At 36.1% G+C, this 14092-nt stretch overlaps 1 protein-coding gene across 8 annotated transcripts in view; it reads left to right on the top strand.

Annotated features, from left to right (window-relative positions):
- LOC131051056 (probable protein phosphatase 2C 8) overlaps positions 1-14092 on the top strand; it is a 187917-nt gene that overhangs the window by 31348 nt on the left and 142477 nt on the right. For all 8 annotated transcript variants that reach the window (XR_009107071.2, XR_009107069.2, XR_009107068.2 and 5 more), the window contains 2 exons: positions 4230-4537; positions 4630-4811. Coding sequence is in view for 5 of the 8 variants with exons in the window: in XM_057985405.2 (XP_057841388.2) it covers positions 4295-4537; positions 4630-4811 (425 nt within the window). In the remaining 3 variants the exon portion in view is untranslated. The remainder of the gene's footprint in view (positions 1-4229; positions 4538-4629; positions 4812-14092) is intronic.

Below are 14092 nucleotides of genomic sequence, written 5' to 3'. Positions count from 1 at the left end.
GTGCAAGCACTTAGAACAACTCTTCTCGTGCTTTGTCTATATCCGGCCAATCCATAGGGACCTCTACACTCTCCAATTCACTATTACCAATGTTAATAGCAATTAAAGTGCATGAGAAATTTGCATAGGGATACTTCAAATCAATGCCAAGAACACTAATGTTGCCACCCTTTCCCTATACCATGGCAAAAATGATGTTTCTATAGATAGAGCTCCAAAAGAGAGCTCTCTAGGGGGTTTTGACAATGCATTGTGGTGCTTGGAAGCTTAAAAAGCAATCAAAATCTTTGACTATACACGACTATAATAGGCTCCTGATCAACATTTATGTTTGTGAGAATATTTGCTACTCCTTTTAAATTATATCTATAGTGATGGTAGCTAAAATTTGCTAATTTATCTTTTAGCTTTAGCATCTCTTCAACATTCCTCTTTAACTTTTGATTAGGAGTCGAGCCTTTAAATAGAGTATTTATTATTACCAAGGAATCACCTTCGATGACGTTTCTCACATTTTCAGAAATAGTTACCAACATACCTGCAAGCAGAGTATGCCTTTTAACAATTTTATTGGATCTATATCCAAAAACTAATGAACCCTCATAAATGAAATTTCCTCTCAAGTCTCTAATAATAAAACTTCTAGCTAAGCCTAGCTTGAAAAATAAATTGAATGAATGATTCAATAATTGAATGATTATATTGAACGATATACACACGTATATATAGAGGTTACAAGACGATGTTCTATAATTAGAACATAACGTTAAAGTAAAAGTTTAAAGAGCTAAACGCTAAATTAGGCATGAAAGCTAAAAAAAGCTTAAAAGCTAATTACATAATAAAAAAGCTAACTTAACAAGCTAAATAAGTCGACAACTTAAAATGGAAGATGACCATTATAGAAGATATTAATATTATTTTAACACCCTCCCTAATGGTCATCGTACTCAATACCCTACAGGAAACACTGCAAGTGTTATGATCACAGATGCAAAGAACACTCTGTTGCTACAGAGACCCTCCCAGGATTTGCATAATGTAAATGACCAAGAGTACCAAAAGCCATCCAAGTGAATGTAGCCTTCACATGCGAATTAGAGATCTGGCACACATGAATTACTGAAGAAACAATGATTTTGAGGAAAAAATCAGCAAACTCTTTTGCAGAAGAGTACCAACTCCAAAACTGACTGCAAGATACCACGGTTGCAGATGTACGCCTTGGCAGGTGCGACCCAAATTGACTGCAACAAAGCTTGATTTTTGAGGAGAAAAATCAATCAAAACCAGAGAACTTCGCAAATCACAAATCCCACGCGAACTTCGCGTATTACAGATGATTTTTGAGGAAAAAATCATAAAAACCAGCAAACAATTTTTGAAGGAAAAATCTTGAAAACCTAGAAATCCCACACAAGCTTTGTGGATGACAGATAATAATTTTGAAGGAAAAAATTCTAAAACCTGAAATAGGAACCCTTGAAAAGAGAATTTACGATTTTGAGGAGAAAATCGAAAAACCAAGAAATCTGAGGTTACAAATCATTGTTTTTGTGGAAAAAAAGGGTAAAACCCAGATAACTAAAATCTTACGCGAATATCGCGGATTACAGATGAGATAATTTTTAAGGGAAAATTATAAACCTTGCGAACAATTTTTGAGGAAAAAATCGTGAAAACCCTGGGACTTGTAGGATGAGGTCTGGCCTAAATCAATCTGATCAAGGCAACGATATTTAGATATCGTGAACATGCACTGTTTCCAGGTGTTGTGGCAGCTGTTGAACTTTTGATTGTGTTCCAACATGATGTTGGTCAAAGATGCCATCACAAAAATGGAGGTTGAACGAGGTCAACCTAGTCAAAGCATGAGACAGAAGAATCTGATTCAAAAATCAGAATAGAAGCAGCTGCACAAAAAATCTGAAACCCTAGTGGAGAATTCTGGCACGAATTCCAAGCGCAAATTTTGAGGTTTGGAAGAAACCTAGAAATTAAAATTTTCTACAAACTTAAAACCTAAAATTTTTCTTGAAAATAATCAGAAAAAAATAATAATTTGCAGAAAATAAAAAAATACCTTTGATTTTTTTGTAAAAAAAACCAGAAAAATATTGACGATTTTTTTTTTTTGTAGATTGAAAATTTTCCTAGGGTTTCTACAATTTTTGACTAGGGTTTTGACCCTTCAGTTCAAGTCGAAATTTTATTCTGCTTGCAGATTTGTGGTGGGTTTTTCGAGACTTTAAAAAAAAAAACAGTTTTAAAAAAATCCTTTCAACAAAAACTTCGAAAAATTTTAAAAACAAAAATTTTCGAAATTTTTAATTTCCATGCTCTGATACCATGAAAAATAAATTGAATGAGTGATTCAATAATCGGATGATTACATTGAATGATATACACACGTATATATAGAGGTTACAAGACGATGTTCTATAATTAGTACATAACGTTAAAGTAAAAGATTAAAGAGCTGAATGCTAAATTAAGCGTGAAAGCTAAATTAATCTTAAAAGCTAATTAACTAAAATGAAAAAGCTAAATGCTAAATAAAGCTTAAAAGCTAATTACATAATAAAAAGCTAACTTAACAAGCTAAATAAGTCGACAACTTAAAATAGAAGATGACCATTATAGAAGATATTAATATTATTTTAACATAGCTTACCCCTTGACGCTCCATCAAAATTCAACTTTACAAAGCCCTCTAGAGGAGGGAACCACTTCTCATTACCCTCTCCTTTCCTCTCCATATTATTCCTATTTTGGTTATTCCCAAGATTAATGCCTCTTATCTCTTGAATGGGGGTTTATTGATTGTATTATGTTAATATTGAATAATGAATATCTATTAACATAAATAGCTTCCAAATTTTCTCTATATTGCCATACTGTACCCACATACACATTGATACCAATTGTTCTGATTCAGAAACTTAGACAAAAACCCTAATCGTAAGCCTAAACTCTTATTTTTTTAGGGTTTAGGGTTAGATTTAGCACATAATATTAATAGAAAACCTTAACTCTAATCCAAACATTGAATATTTTTAGTGTTTAGGGTTAAGGTTAAGGCATACTATAAGTATGAAATCAAATCTCTAACCCTAACCTCAAACCTTAAAATTTTTTCAGGTTTAGGGTTAAGGTTTACATAAGGTATACAAATGAAACCCTAATGCTAACCCCAAACTCTTATGAAAATTTAGGGTTTAGTGTTAAGGTGCACTCATGTTATGTACTAAATTAAAAAATTAAAAAGTTAAAATCCTTTTAGGGCATTACTTTACTTGGAGATAGGAAATAATAGGGTAGATGTGAAGCTATTGACAGTTGATCCAATCTGATAAATGCGATGTTGCATGGTCAAATGCAGCAGAAATGTCTGAAAAATAGCAGAATTCGAAAATGTAGCATAAGTTACTAAAAATAACAGATATCACAATATAGCGGAAAAAATTGCTGAAAAATAGTGATTTGATAGTTAATCACAATTTATTGTGATATTTGAGTCAGTGATTCATTTGACCGATTTTAAAAAAAATGCAATTTTTTAATTGAAAAGATTTGTCTGATGGTGTCAAGTCATGATTTATCAGGGTTAGTTGCGATAAATTGCTGATGTTTGCAACCATGTGATTTACATCTTGCCATCAATGAAACAAGTACTGCAATTTTCTTGTGCTTTGCATGTACACCCATTTCTGAACGTAGAACTTGAAAGATCCTGATGGTTTGGATTGTAAAACTATCATTATTATAATAACAAAATCATGAAAATAAATCTTTGCACGATTGGAAGTTTTAATTTTGTTGGAGCTGTGGGAAGAGCCCTGTGTTCCACTTCCTTCCCACTGAAATTTTCGTTTAGTTTCAGGGTCTTTGATGAATATTTTTGAAATACCGCATTTTAACATTTCGTAAACTCTCAATTTAGATGATCATGGACACTAGGTCCATGCATACATAGATCAGTAAGTATTCTTCTGTAGTTGTCTTCAGTTTATTTAAAATTTTCATAATATATTGACTACTGCATGGGGCCTTTGTAAGAATGCTTTAGCTCTCTCAAACCTTTTTACAAATTGGATTTCTTGAACATTTTTGATGCATCTATATCCAGTTTCAGAATTTACCAGTCATTCTTTATTTTGTATTTTTCAACAAAGCAGCACATAAGTTTAGTTGTGTCTATATGGCTCTCATCTATGCTTATTTTGCAGGATATTCTACTACCAATAAAACAAGACCCAAAGTTACCGTGCAATCTCAATATTTGAAAAAGAAAATGGGTGAAAATTTTGATCTGCAAGCCAGAAATAAAAATATTAATGATACAGGGTTGGAGAACAAGCGCACATGTGATGCACTTGATAGTACTTCACCAACAGCAAAGAAGTCAAAAACTGATGAAGTGCAAATTGTGAAAAATGAATTGAGTGGAAAATATGTTGATTTGTTGAATGACAGGACCAAGGATACTGGGGAAGATGCAGAAAACAAAAATTATCAGAGCAACAATAACTTAACAGTAAGTGAACTGAATTTAAATGAAGCAGATCAAAAACACATTGTGGCTGTAATTTAATTATTGACTCAGATACTGGAAATAAAAAATGGCAGGAGAATGATAACTTAGTGGCAAATGAGCACATTTCAAATAAGAAAAGTGACATTACAGAGGTAGCTAGGGAAATCACTCTCGTCGAAGCAGATGCAGCAGAAGATAAAGGTTCCCGACATACCATGGAGGATGCTTGGGTTGTTCTGTCAGATGCAAGCTTAGGGATCCCAGGGAAACTGAGGTAAAATGGGATTTAGGTGATTGCTTTTTTGCATTTAGGTTGTGTTTGGTAGGGCAAATTACAATATTCCGTGCAGAAATATAGTTTCAGCACTTAATTAAGTAATATTTGTGAGTTAAATTACTTTTTTATATATTGTTGCATATTAAATCCATTGGAAGTTGTTATCCACATAATTCTTCTGATAAGGCTTTTCTTTGTTTCAAACACTGTATTTTGTGAATTTGTTAATGTGATTATGAAAGTCGTAGGATTATTCTGTCTTCCCATCAAAGGCAGTCTACTTAAGAATTAGTATCCAAAAGATACCTCCCAGTATTTAGATAAGAGTCGTTTCTACTAATGTTTTTAAAATACATGTCTTGTTTTAGCTAATAACAGCATGAATTCAGAGAAATATCATAGGCAAATACGTACAATCCTGCAACACAGGATATCCTAGAACAACACTAAGATAATCATTATATACAGCTAGCATGAATGTTTTACTAAGTTTATATTATTTGTTCTTGAGATAGACACACTGTTCCTTCTCAATCAATATGTTTCTGAAAATGTGATAGCTTCAATCTGAATGTGCTGCATGCTTTTGCATTTAAACTGAATGGAATGCCAGAAAATGTAAACTTGCTGTTTGTGACTCCTAAAACTTGCCAGTGGGCTGTGCATGTATTCCTATTGAGCTTAATGTGTGATTCTGAATGTACTTATCTGGACAGATTTACCCAAAGTAAGTCATCCGTTAGCTTAGTTAATTCAGTATGTAATGGTAATTGGTACTTATAAGTTATATCCACTCACTGTGGTTTAACTTAGTTGCATCACCTACTGACGTGAGGATGTGGGGGTATCTGAAGTAGTGGTCCATTGTGTTTACTCTTACTGTTGTGCTTTATTGATATGATGTTCTGCTCACTTCTTATCTCATTCAGTGGGTTATGATATTTGACAACACATCTCACCATATTATTTTCCATATCACTTCTTGGTGTTCTCTAGATTACAACCCAAATCGGAAAGTTGGTTATGGATATTAGGAACCATCAAGAAGGCTTCTGTAACATTTCACCATAGCTTTACCACTGATCCTTGTTTTTCAGCTCCAAAGTCTCTAAAAGTCTCTTTTATCCTCAAGTTGCCTTCTCTAAGTTTTTTCTTTGCCATTTATTCGGGCCTATTCTTGAAGTCCTCTTTGTCTGTATTCCAAGTTGTGCCACCTTTTCTCAAGGTCTGATTTGAGTCAATATGCCTTTTATTTATAGTGGCCTATGCATTTTGTAGTTCCTACTTTAATGCTTCTTCTTGGCAAAGTTTCTGCCATGATTATATTAAATTTTCAGCTACAAGTTTCTACTGCTGTTCTGTTTTCCTTTTTGGGGAACATGGAAGGAGATTTCTGTAAAGGCAATACCAGATCTGGCTGGGCGCTTGGAACAAATGCTGCAAATGAATAAGTGAGATGATTTAATAGGATTTGGCCAAAACTGCTTTCCTGAAAAGATTCTAGACTTAGAAACTCAGTTTTGATGTACACCCAGAGATGGTGCCTTCAATGTTCTTGCATTGATTTAATAGGATTTGGCCAAAACTGCTTTCTAAGAAAGATATTAGCATGAACTTAGAAAATCAGTTTTGATGTACAACTAGAAGGCTAGAGGTGGCACCTCGAATGTTTTTGCATTAATTGTGATGGTTTATTGGGCCGTTTGGCACTTGGTAATTGACACTTTTTTAGCTGATACTACAACCATTGGGGATATAAATGAGGGCCCAGTCTGAAGGTGTGGTACATCACAGACTATCCAGGGAAATTAAACTTGAACCACTTTGTTTACAAATTCACAATTATATTTTACATCTTAGCCCCTTTGGTTATTACCAGTTCTTCATTTTTTGCAGTTTTGACATATAAATGAAACTTTTTCTTCATAACTTTGGATATTTGCAGTAAGCACCATTAAATGGATTGGCATATACAGGCGAGCATCATAGCCAAGCATCTAACAGACAGCATAGTATTTTTTTTCAAAATAATCTTCAAACAATTCAGTAGAGAAAGGTGGCTTATTCACATTTGAGAACTTCTGTAATTGTTATTCTTCTTAGGCCTATGAGGAGGGAGCCACTTCCTTTTATAATCATACTCTATTAAAGGAACCCAAATCAACTGGCATTTCATAGCTAGAGTCTAGCTTGAACACGTGGCAGATATAATCTTTTGTCAATTCAAGTATCTCTTTACCCTAATGTGTGTAGTTATCTTCTTTTCTGGCACATGATTTTCGGCTAGGGCTCTAATCAACTCCACATTCACAAAGACATTTGGTACCGCCAGTTTGGCTAATCCTAGTCTCCAAGGGTTGCACACTGGAATCTTCCTGTGCATTTTTCTATAATGGTACCTAAACAGAGCATAGCCATCCATTGGCACTTGGCAGTATAACATCTTTGCAACCTCTCTGAATATCTTCTAGTCTATCATGCTAGACATTTACCCCTTGTTGATGTCTAGGTCTTTGTGCAGAGCCGGGCAATTGGTCAATTAGGTAATCTCAGAATTCTCTTTCTTTCTTTTGCCTCTTTGCCCTAGGTTGGCCTTTAGCAGACCCTTTGGATGAACTGGCCATTGTGCTAGTAGGGTTTTGAGAATTCAAGATTTGCTCCTAATTCTTGTTTTACAGGGAAGGCCCTAAAGCTTTTTTTAGTTCAATTCGCAATTCTTAGTGGAGTCTGATAAAACTAGGGTTTGAGTTTTAAATAGTAACAACCTTTCCAATTTACCCTAATTGAAAAGCATAAAAGTCCTATTTGCAGGAGAGAAAGCGACAGTTTACTTATTGTTTTTTGGCACCAAACTGCTTTAAAACTCTGAGAAATCTTTGTTTTGCAAGAAAAACCCTCCAATTTTGCCTTCTTCAATCACCACGAGTTCTGAGTTTGCTTTGTAATCCAATTTACGACAAAGAACCGGCAAAAATATTCTTATATCTCCCTTAATTGCCACCATAAATGCAAACTCATGTGAGCAATAACATTACCAGTAGGGCCGTTAGCTTGTTTGAATCTTAGCTGTTGATCAAAAGGATCAATGGCTGTCGGCAGGGTTTGAAATTTCTTGTTGACCCTCATCCGCCCATGAATTGTAATTACGTTGCTGAATATACCACCTCAATGACAATGATGTTCTGTTTTTGCAATTGATGCCAATAGATCCATATCAAAATCATAACCTGGTTTTATCCCATGAGCTCATGAATCCATACTTGGTTTCAATGATCATGAACCTGTTTGCATTTGGAAATGCTCTTGACTTTACTCTTCTAATAGCATCCTGATTGGTAATATCCTGTAATTTTCTGAGACAAACCTGAGGAGTGTACCTTCTGCCCTGGTTTAGTATGGCATGTACTCAAGGCAGATCTGGGACAAACCTGCAGGTGTCATAGATTTAAACAATTTTTTAAAATGGAAAATGGCAAAAAGGAAAAGTCAACAGTCTAAACCTAAATTTTAAAACATAAACTAATAACATGAACCCCTAAGATGACTAAAAGTTTACAAAAACAAAAAGGAAAAAGCACAAAATTATCTCTCATTTCAAACTCAATTTTCATTGACGTTCAGGTCTGGAAGGAACTTCATTAAGCTAGTGGATAATTTTGTTTATTTTATAGGTTTGCATGGTATGGTTAATTTTGTTCACATTGATAGAATTTTTATGTTCTTAAACATTTAAAAAATATATTTGGAGCGCTTTTACCCAATATTTACTGAATCTGAGGCAAAAAAATTTGATAAGCACCCGTACACAATTTCTGTACCTGTAGAAACCTGTACTAGAACAGGTAATCAAGTTTCTTGAAATTAAAGCATGAGAATTGGTGAATTATTTCTACACCTTTTATGCTTAAACACAACTAATTTTCATGTCTCCTTTGTCTTGGACTTGGTTGATGCTCTCCTTGCTGCCTCCCCTTCCCTTTGTTTCAAATATATTTCATGCAACTTTAGACATGTGACTCTCATATAGTTATTTTTATAATGTTGTTTCTTCTTATTGAGTGTTGGAGATTGTTATTTCCTAGTGTTATTTGGGGATGCATCCCCAAGGCTTGGCAAGCCATCTTGGACGTCCGGGATGGTTTAGGGATGTGGAGATGGGGAGAGTACATCCCATAGTTTTTGTTTTGCAGTCCAGTGTTTCTAAAATGACCAAGGGATGTTGTGACATCCCCATTCATCTTGTGGACATCAAGGTGTTCCGAGGGTCACTCATTGATAATACTTCTCCAGAAAAACTCAAACAAAAAGCATTCCAAATCTATTAAAATCCTAAAATAGGGCCTACCAAGGTTCCCAACTTAAGAAAACTTTAAAATCCTTGTGCATTGCTCTTTCGCAATCACCAAAAGAGGAAGAGAGGAGGAATAGAAATGGGGAGGACGAGGAAGGTCTTATTGACATCCAGGCATGTATATTATTCATTTACTGATGTAAATTGTTTCTTTTCCTTTGTGAATGCCAAACACGAAGCTTGTGTTTTTTTAATCTTTTTAATTTCAAAGTTGGTTTTTGATTCAGTCTGATTTTTTAACACATTGAACTATTTAAAAAGATTATTTTCATTGTCCATTGGTTTTAAAATTGGGGGTAACTGCATTTGACCAGAGCTATGAACTGGTGAGGCCATTCTCAACATGAACGCTCAGAAATAACACTCCAGAAGGGGTTTGAACCTTGATGTCAAGAATCACAACACCATAATTTAACCATCACACTATTCCATTATTGGCTTTATTGTCCATTGGTTCAATGTGCCAAAATTCAGATTTTTTTTTTGCTGTTTGAATTTAAGTGATAGAGTAATAGAATCTATTTTTTTTGTTTTTTTATTGGATTTTAAAACTGTAGATGAAAAGGGCACAATTTCCCACAAATATTATGATTTTGTGAGGTTGAAAGGAAGTCAATTAGCGTAAATGCAATGCACATTGTTCTCACTTGCAGTGCCCCTTGCCTCATTTTGAAATGACCTTTCTAATGGACCTCTTTTGCTGGAAAGAAAGGGGTTATTGTCTTCTTGGGAGGGTATTACACTGAAGGGATGTGTGGCAACCACTATTGGAGAGGTGAATGATGGCTCTGTAGGTGGCTTGCATGATCCTTCCTTGGATATATCATGGGCTTCTGTTTTTCCTCTCTCACTTACAATATCTACTTCCTGTTCTTTGATATATGAGAGAACTTGCTCCTTTGGCAACCCTTTTTGTTCAGACCCAGACAAAATCTGGTTCCTTGGCCAGCCAAAACACACTGTTTGTTTTCACTTGACTATATGAGCTCTAATATTTGTTATGACATTGACTACAATGCCAAAGATAACCCTCTCCTCTAGGAAGCTGCTAAGTTATTATGGCATGTCACCAAAGAGGTGATGCTTGGTCAAATCTGAAAGTCCTATCTATCCCTGGCTCATTGAAGTAGAACTACTAGCAGCCAATGTTTAAAATAAAGTAAATTTGGAAATAAATTTTGAAAATAATTCATAATAAACTTAAAATCTCCTTGGTGCAAATTTTTGATCCATGCAGCACTTATCAAACATGTCTTAACACTTTTGCAATCTTTCACTGCTAAAAAAAATCAGCAACCTTGAGTAATGAAAAACAATTTTGGAAAGTGTTGGTGTCTGTTTTATCATCTACCAAACATTTAGAATAAAGTACCCAAAGATAATTTATCCTCTCTTGAAAAATCACCACTTATGCTAAGATTGCCGGAAGATCATATGGCGATTCCAAGGTTTCTTTAGTCAGGTCTTGATGTGTGGATAAACTCAATGGGCGTTGTGATTTGTTGGTAATACACAAAGGGACTTACGCTTGAATGAATTGTCAACAACTTTGGGACTTAGATGAATTTATCCATTAAAGCTCTCTCTTTCTCTCTCTTTTTGGGATTTTTGGGGTTTAAGACTTTCAAAAAGACAAAAGGGATAAGGGTTGAGAATTCTACTCTAATCCTATGAATTCCAGAGACGGTATTGATTCGGTGAACTCAATAAACCACACTTTGTTCCGCCTCACTTAAGACAACGTACACAAAGTGGATGCAATCTTCAAGGGATGTGCTTATGATTGGAAGTTTAAGCATGCACAAAATAGAAAGCTCAGACTAACTTTGCACAGTGAATGAAAATCATCCATTCACCAAAAGTATGAGCGGAGATACACCATAAATCAATACTTATTAGATCTTTTATTCAATATAACAACATGAAATAAATTCTAAACTAATGTGTTGAAGAAATTGAAAACCTTGCTTAATCATTCAAACAATAGGGATCACAAAGCCTTAAGAGAAAGCACACATGTAATATATTCTCTGAAAAATGACTTTCATGCTTCAATATTTCAAAAACCTCACACTCTCCAAATGAGAGGAGGCAACCTTATATAGGAGTCCAAAAATTTTAAATGACCGAGATCGAACAATGATCAAGGGCTGAGATTAAGAGTTAAAAACCCTAATTAGGGTTTTCCCAAACTCTAACAGTTAGAATGAGCAAGAAGGAGACAAGTGGCGCAAATGCTATTCTCACTGAGGTGAGTGTCCAGTTTCCTTCTTTGCAGATTCGATGTACCTGGACACAAGAAGTCGCACCTCTTCTATGGTGACACTTGGCAAGTTGCTAATTTGGAAGTCGACCATATCCACATCATCAATACAGGTGGTGAGAGTGTCTTCCCAGCCAATTACTTGCGTCAGGAAATTATGCGTATGAAGCTCGAAACTCTGGAGAGATCCTCCCTGAGAATTGGCCCTGAAACTTTAAAGAAGTTTCCTTGAACTTTGGCCCTCAAATTCTCTGCACGCAGATGCTTCTCTCGCACCTCATCTTGTTGCAATATCTCAACTGCCACAAAGAAGACCTTGTCTTGAATATCTCTGATGGTCTTTTAAATTTCTGAACACTTAGCGTAGGATTTTCTCAAAGATTCAACCCTTATAACGAAGGCAAAGTACCAAGTGCTGAAATCATATAGGTCATCGGGCTGGATGCCTTTTTTGTCTATAAGATCCTGCTAAGAAAGTCCTCTGATTATTTTTTAGATATGGAATGATTCTTCTCTGAATATCCTCAATATCTTCCCAAGCTTCAGCTATGTCTTGAATTCTGCTCAATAAGGAAGATGTGGAGGCACGTGCTGATATCAGGTTCTCAATGAGTATGTCAGAATGTTCTAAGGCATCAGCAGTCCATTCTTTAGCTTCTCTGAAAGTTGTCTTCATGTCCTTATAATCCTTTAATGATTCTTGTGGAAGAGGTATGGACAGAGCAACAGGTACCTCCTCCCGATCTATAGGTTTTGTCAAATGTTGAACATATCTCTTCCATAGCTCATTCTCATCTTCAACCTTCTTTCTTTTTCCTTTTCCTTGTTCTGTCTTGCCTTGAGGGCGTTGCAAGAATCATCAAAATCTTGGATCTTTTGGGCCTGAGTAGGCTTACCCAGTTCACAGTAGTGATTTCGTAATCCTTAGGAGTGATGTTATCTTGAGTTTTCCCTACCTTAGGTACTGCCACTTGAACTGTCCCGCATCTTGCACTAATTCTCTGGATCAAGGAGAATCTCTTGGCTGGCTTGGGCGGCTTCATCTTGCTGGATTTATCTAACTCAGCCAAAAGTTCAGCTGTATTATCTATATGGTGAACCTCTTCAGGAACTTTGGCTTTCATTCTTTCTCTCAACCAATGAGGAATGGTTGACTGCTCCACGCCACTCTCATCAAAATTATCTTCTATCTCGTTCGGTCCCGTGACTATGCCATCCAAGAATTCTCTTGGCTGCTCCAAGTTCTCAACTTCGATAACTTCAACCACTTTGGGTTCTTGTCCTGGTTCCTGAAAGGGGAATTGAACTGGTTCCTCCGCGATCTCCTCAATGACAAGAGAAGGAACTCTCATTTCTTGTTCTTCTGTCCCAACATCTTGCTCTTGCTCATCAATTATCACTCTCAGTGGCGTGGTAGAGGAAGCACTTATGGTCGAGTGACCTTCTCTTGACTGCTGTTGTCCGCCTACATCTACCTCTCCAGCGACCTTTCCTTTTTCCCTCAATGAATTTGCAGTGGGCTCTTTTCTTTTCCTCGATCCTACACTTTCGAGGTTCTTGTGGCCACTGGACGTTACACCATGATTCAAGGACATAGATTCATCTGTCCCCATAAGATCATATGTGAAAGTAACATTCTTCGCCTTAAGTTCCTTTGTCTTTTGAGCTGCCCACCATTTGGAATATTCAATTACTGGCCTCATAAGGTCTCCAAGGTTAGACCTCTCAACATTTGACCAATCAATAGGGGCAAGGGGCTCATTTTTTAAGACGGCATAGTGCGGTTGCTCATACTCATTGTCCTCCTTAAGCTGGTCCGCTACCCGGAATACCTCATAAACTTAGATTAAATTTAGTGGAATTCTAGACCACAACCTCCTCCTTATGTCGAAGCTGTCAACAACGTTAGCCCAATAATCTTCTAAGTCTGGCCTATGCTTGAATTTCACTTCATTTACTTTCCCCATTTTATGAAAAGAGTCAAAATGGCTCCTAGCCTGGTACTAGAAAAATGGGTACCATTGGATCTCCTTATCAACAAATGCAACAACTTGTGATGAAGGACATGTTTCTAACCCATTCCCAATAGTAAGCGAAGACGCTCCTGTCTTCTGCTTCTTCCTCTCGACACTCATAAAATTCTCTAATCACCGTACTACCTCGAGTAGTACCATCCTGTTTGTGGGAAACATAGGCAATTTGTATGGCTGTCCTGAGAATCCCTGAATCCTTAGATAAGTGAACTTGGGTTACTGGATAAACCAATATCCAAATCTACTAATGAAGTCCATCGACTCTTGAGAGAGTCGCCGATGGGTACCCCCTTGAAGGGTTCTGGTGATATGCATCAGGAATGCATCTTTAACTTTCTTCAAGTGGAACTTTTCTTCTAATTGCAACTGGGGATAGCAGTCATAAACAGGAAACTGGTTTTTTTTTGTTCCTGACAGCGCCTCTACATACAATACCTCTGTACCTATATGTTCTAGCCAAAGAATAGAACAAGTAGGAACTCATGTAGAAAGTCCTATTCTTTTCCAAATTTCGCAATTGATCATCAAGGTTATCACTAATAATCCTTGCCCAGTTAATCATCTTCACTCTAGCGGTGACCTCATGGATAAAGTAGTACATCCATGGTTCAAAAGGAGCACCCTGTTGGCT

This window comes from Cryptomeria japonica, chromosome 6, assembly GCF_030272615.1.
Source record: "Cryptomeria japonica chromosome 6, Sugi_1.0, whole genome shotgun sequence".
Taxonomy (NCBI): Eukaryota; Viridiplantae; Streptophyta; class Pinopsida; order Cupressales; family Cupressaceae; genus Cryptomeria; species Cryptomeria japonica.
Note: the sequence above shows the minus strand (reverse complement) of the source record. Positions and strands in the feature narration are given on the sequence as shown.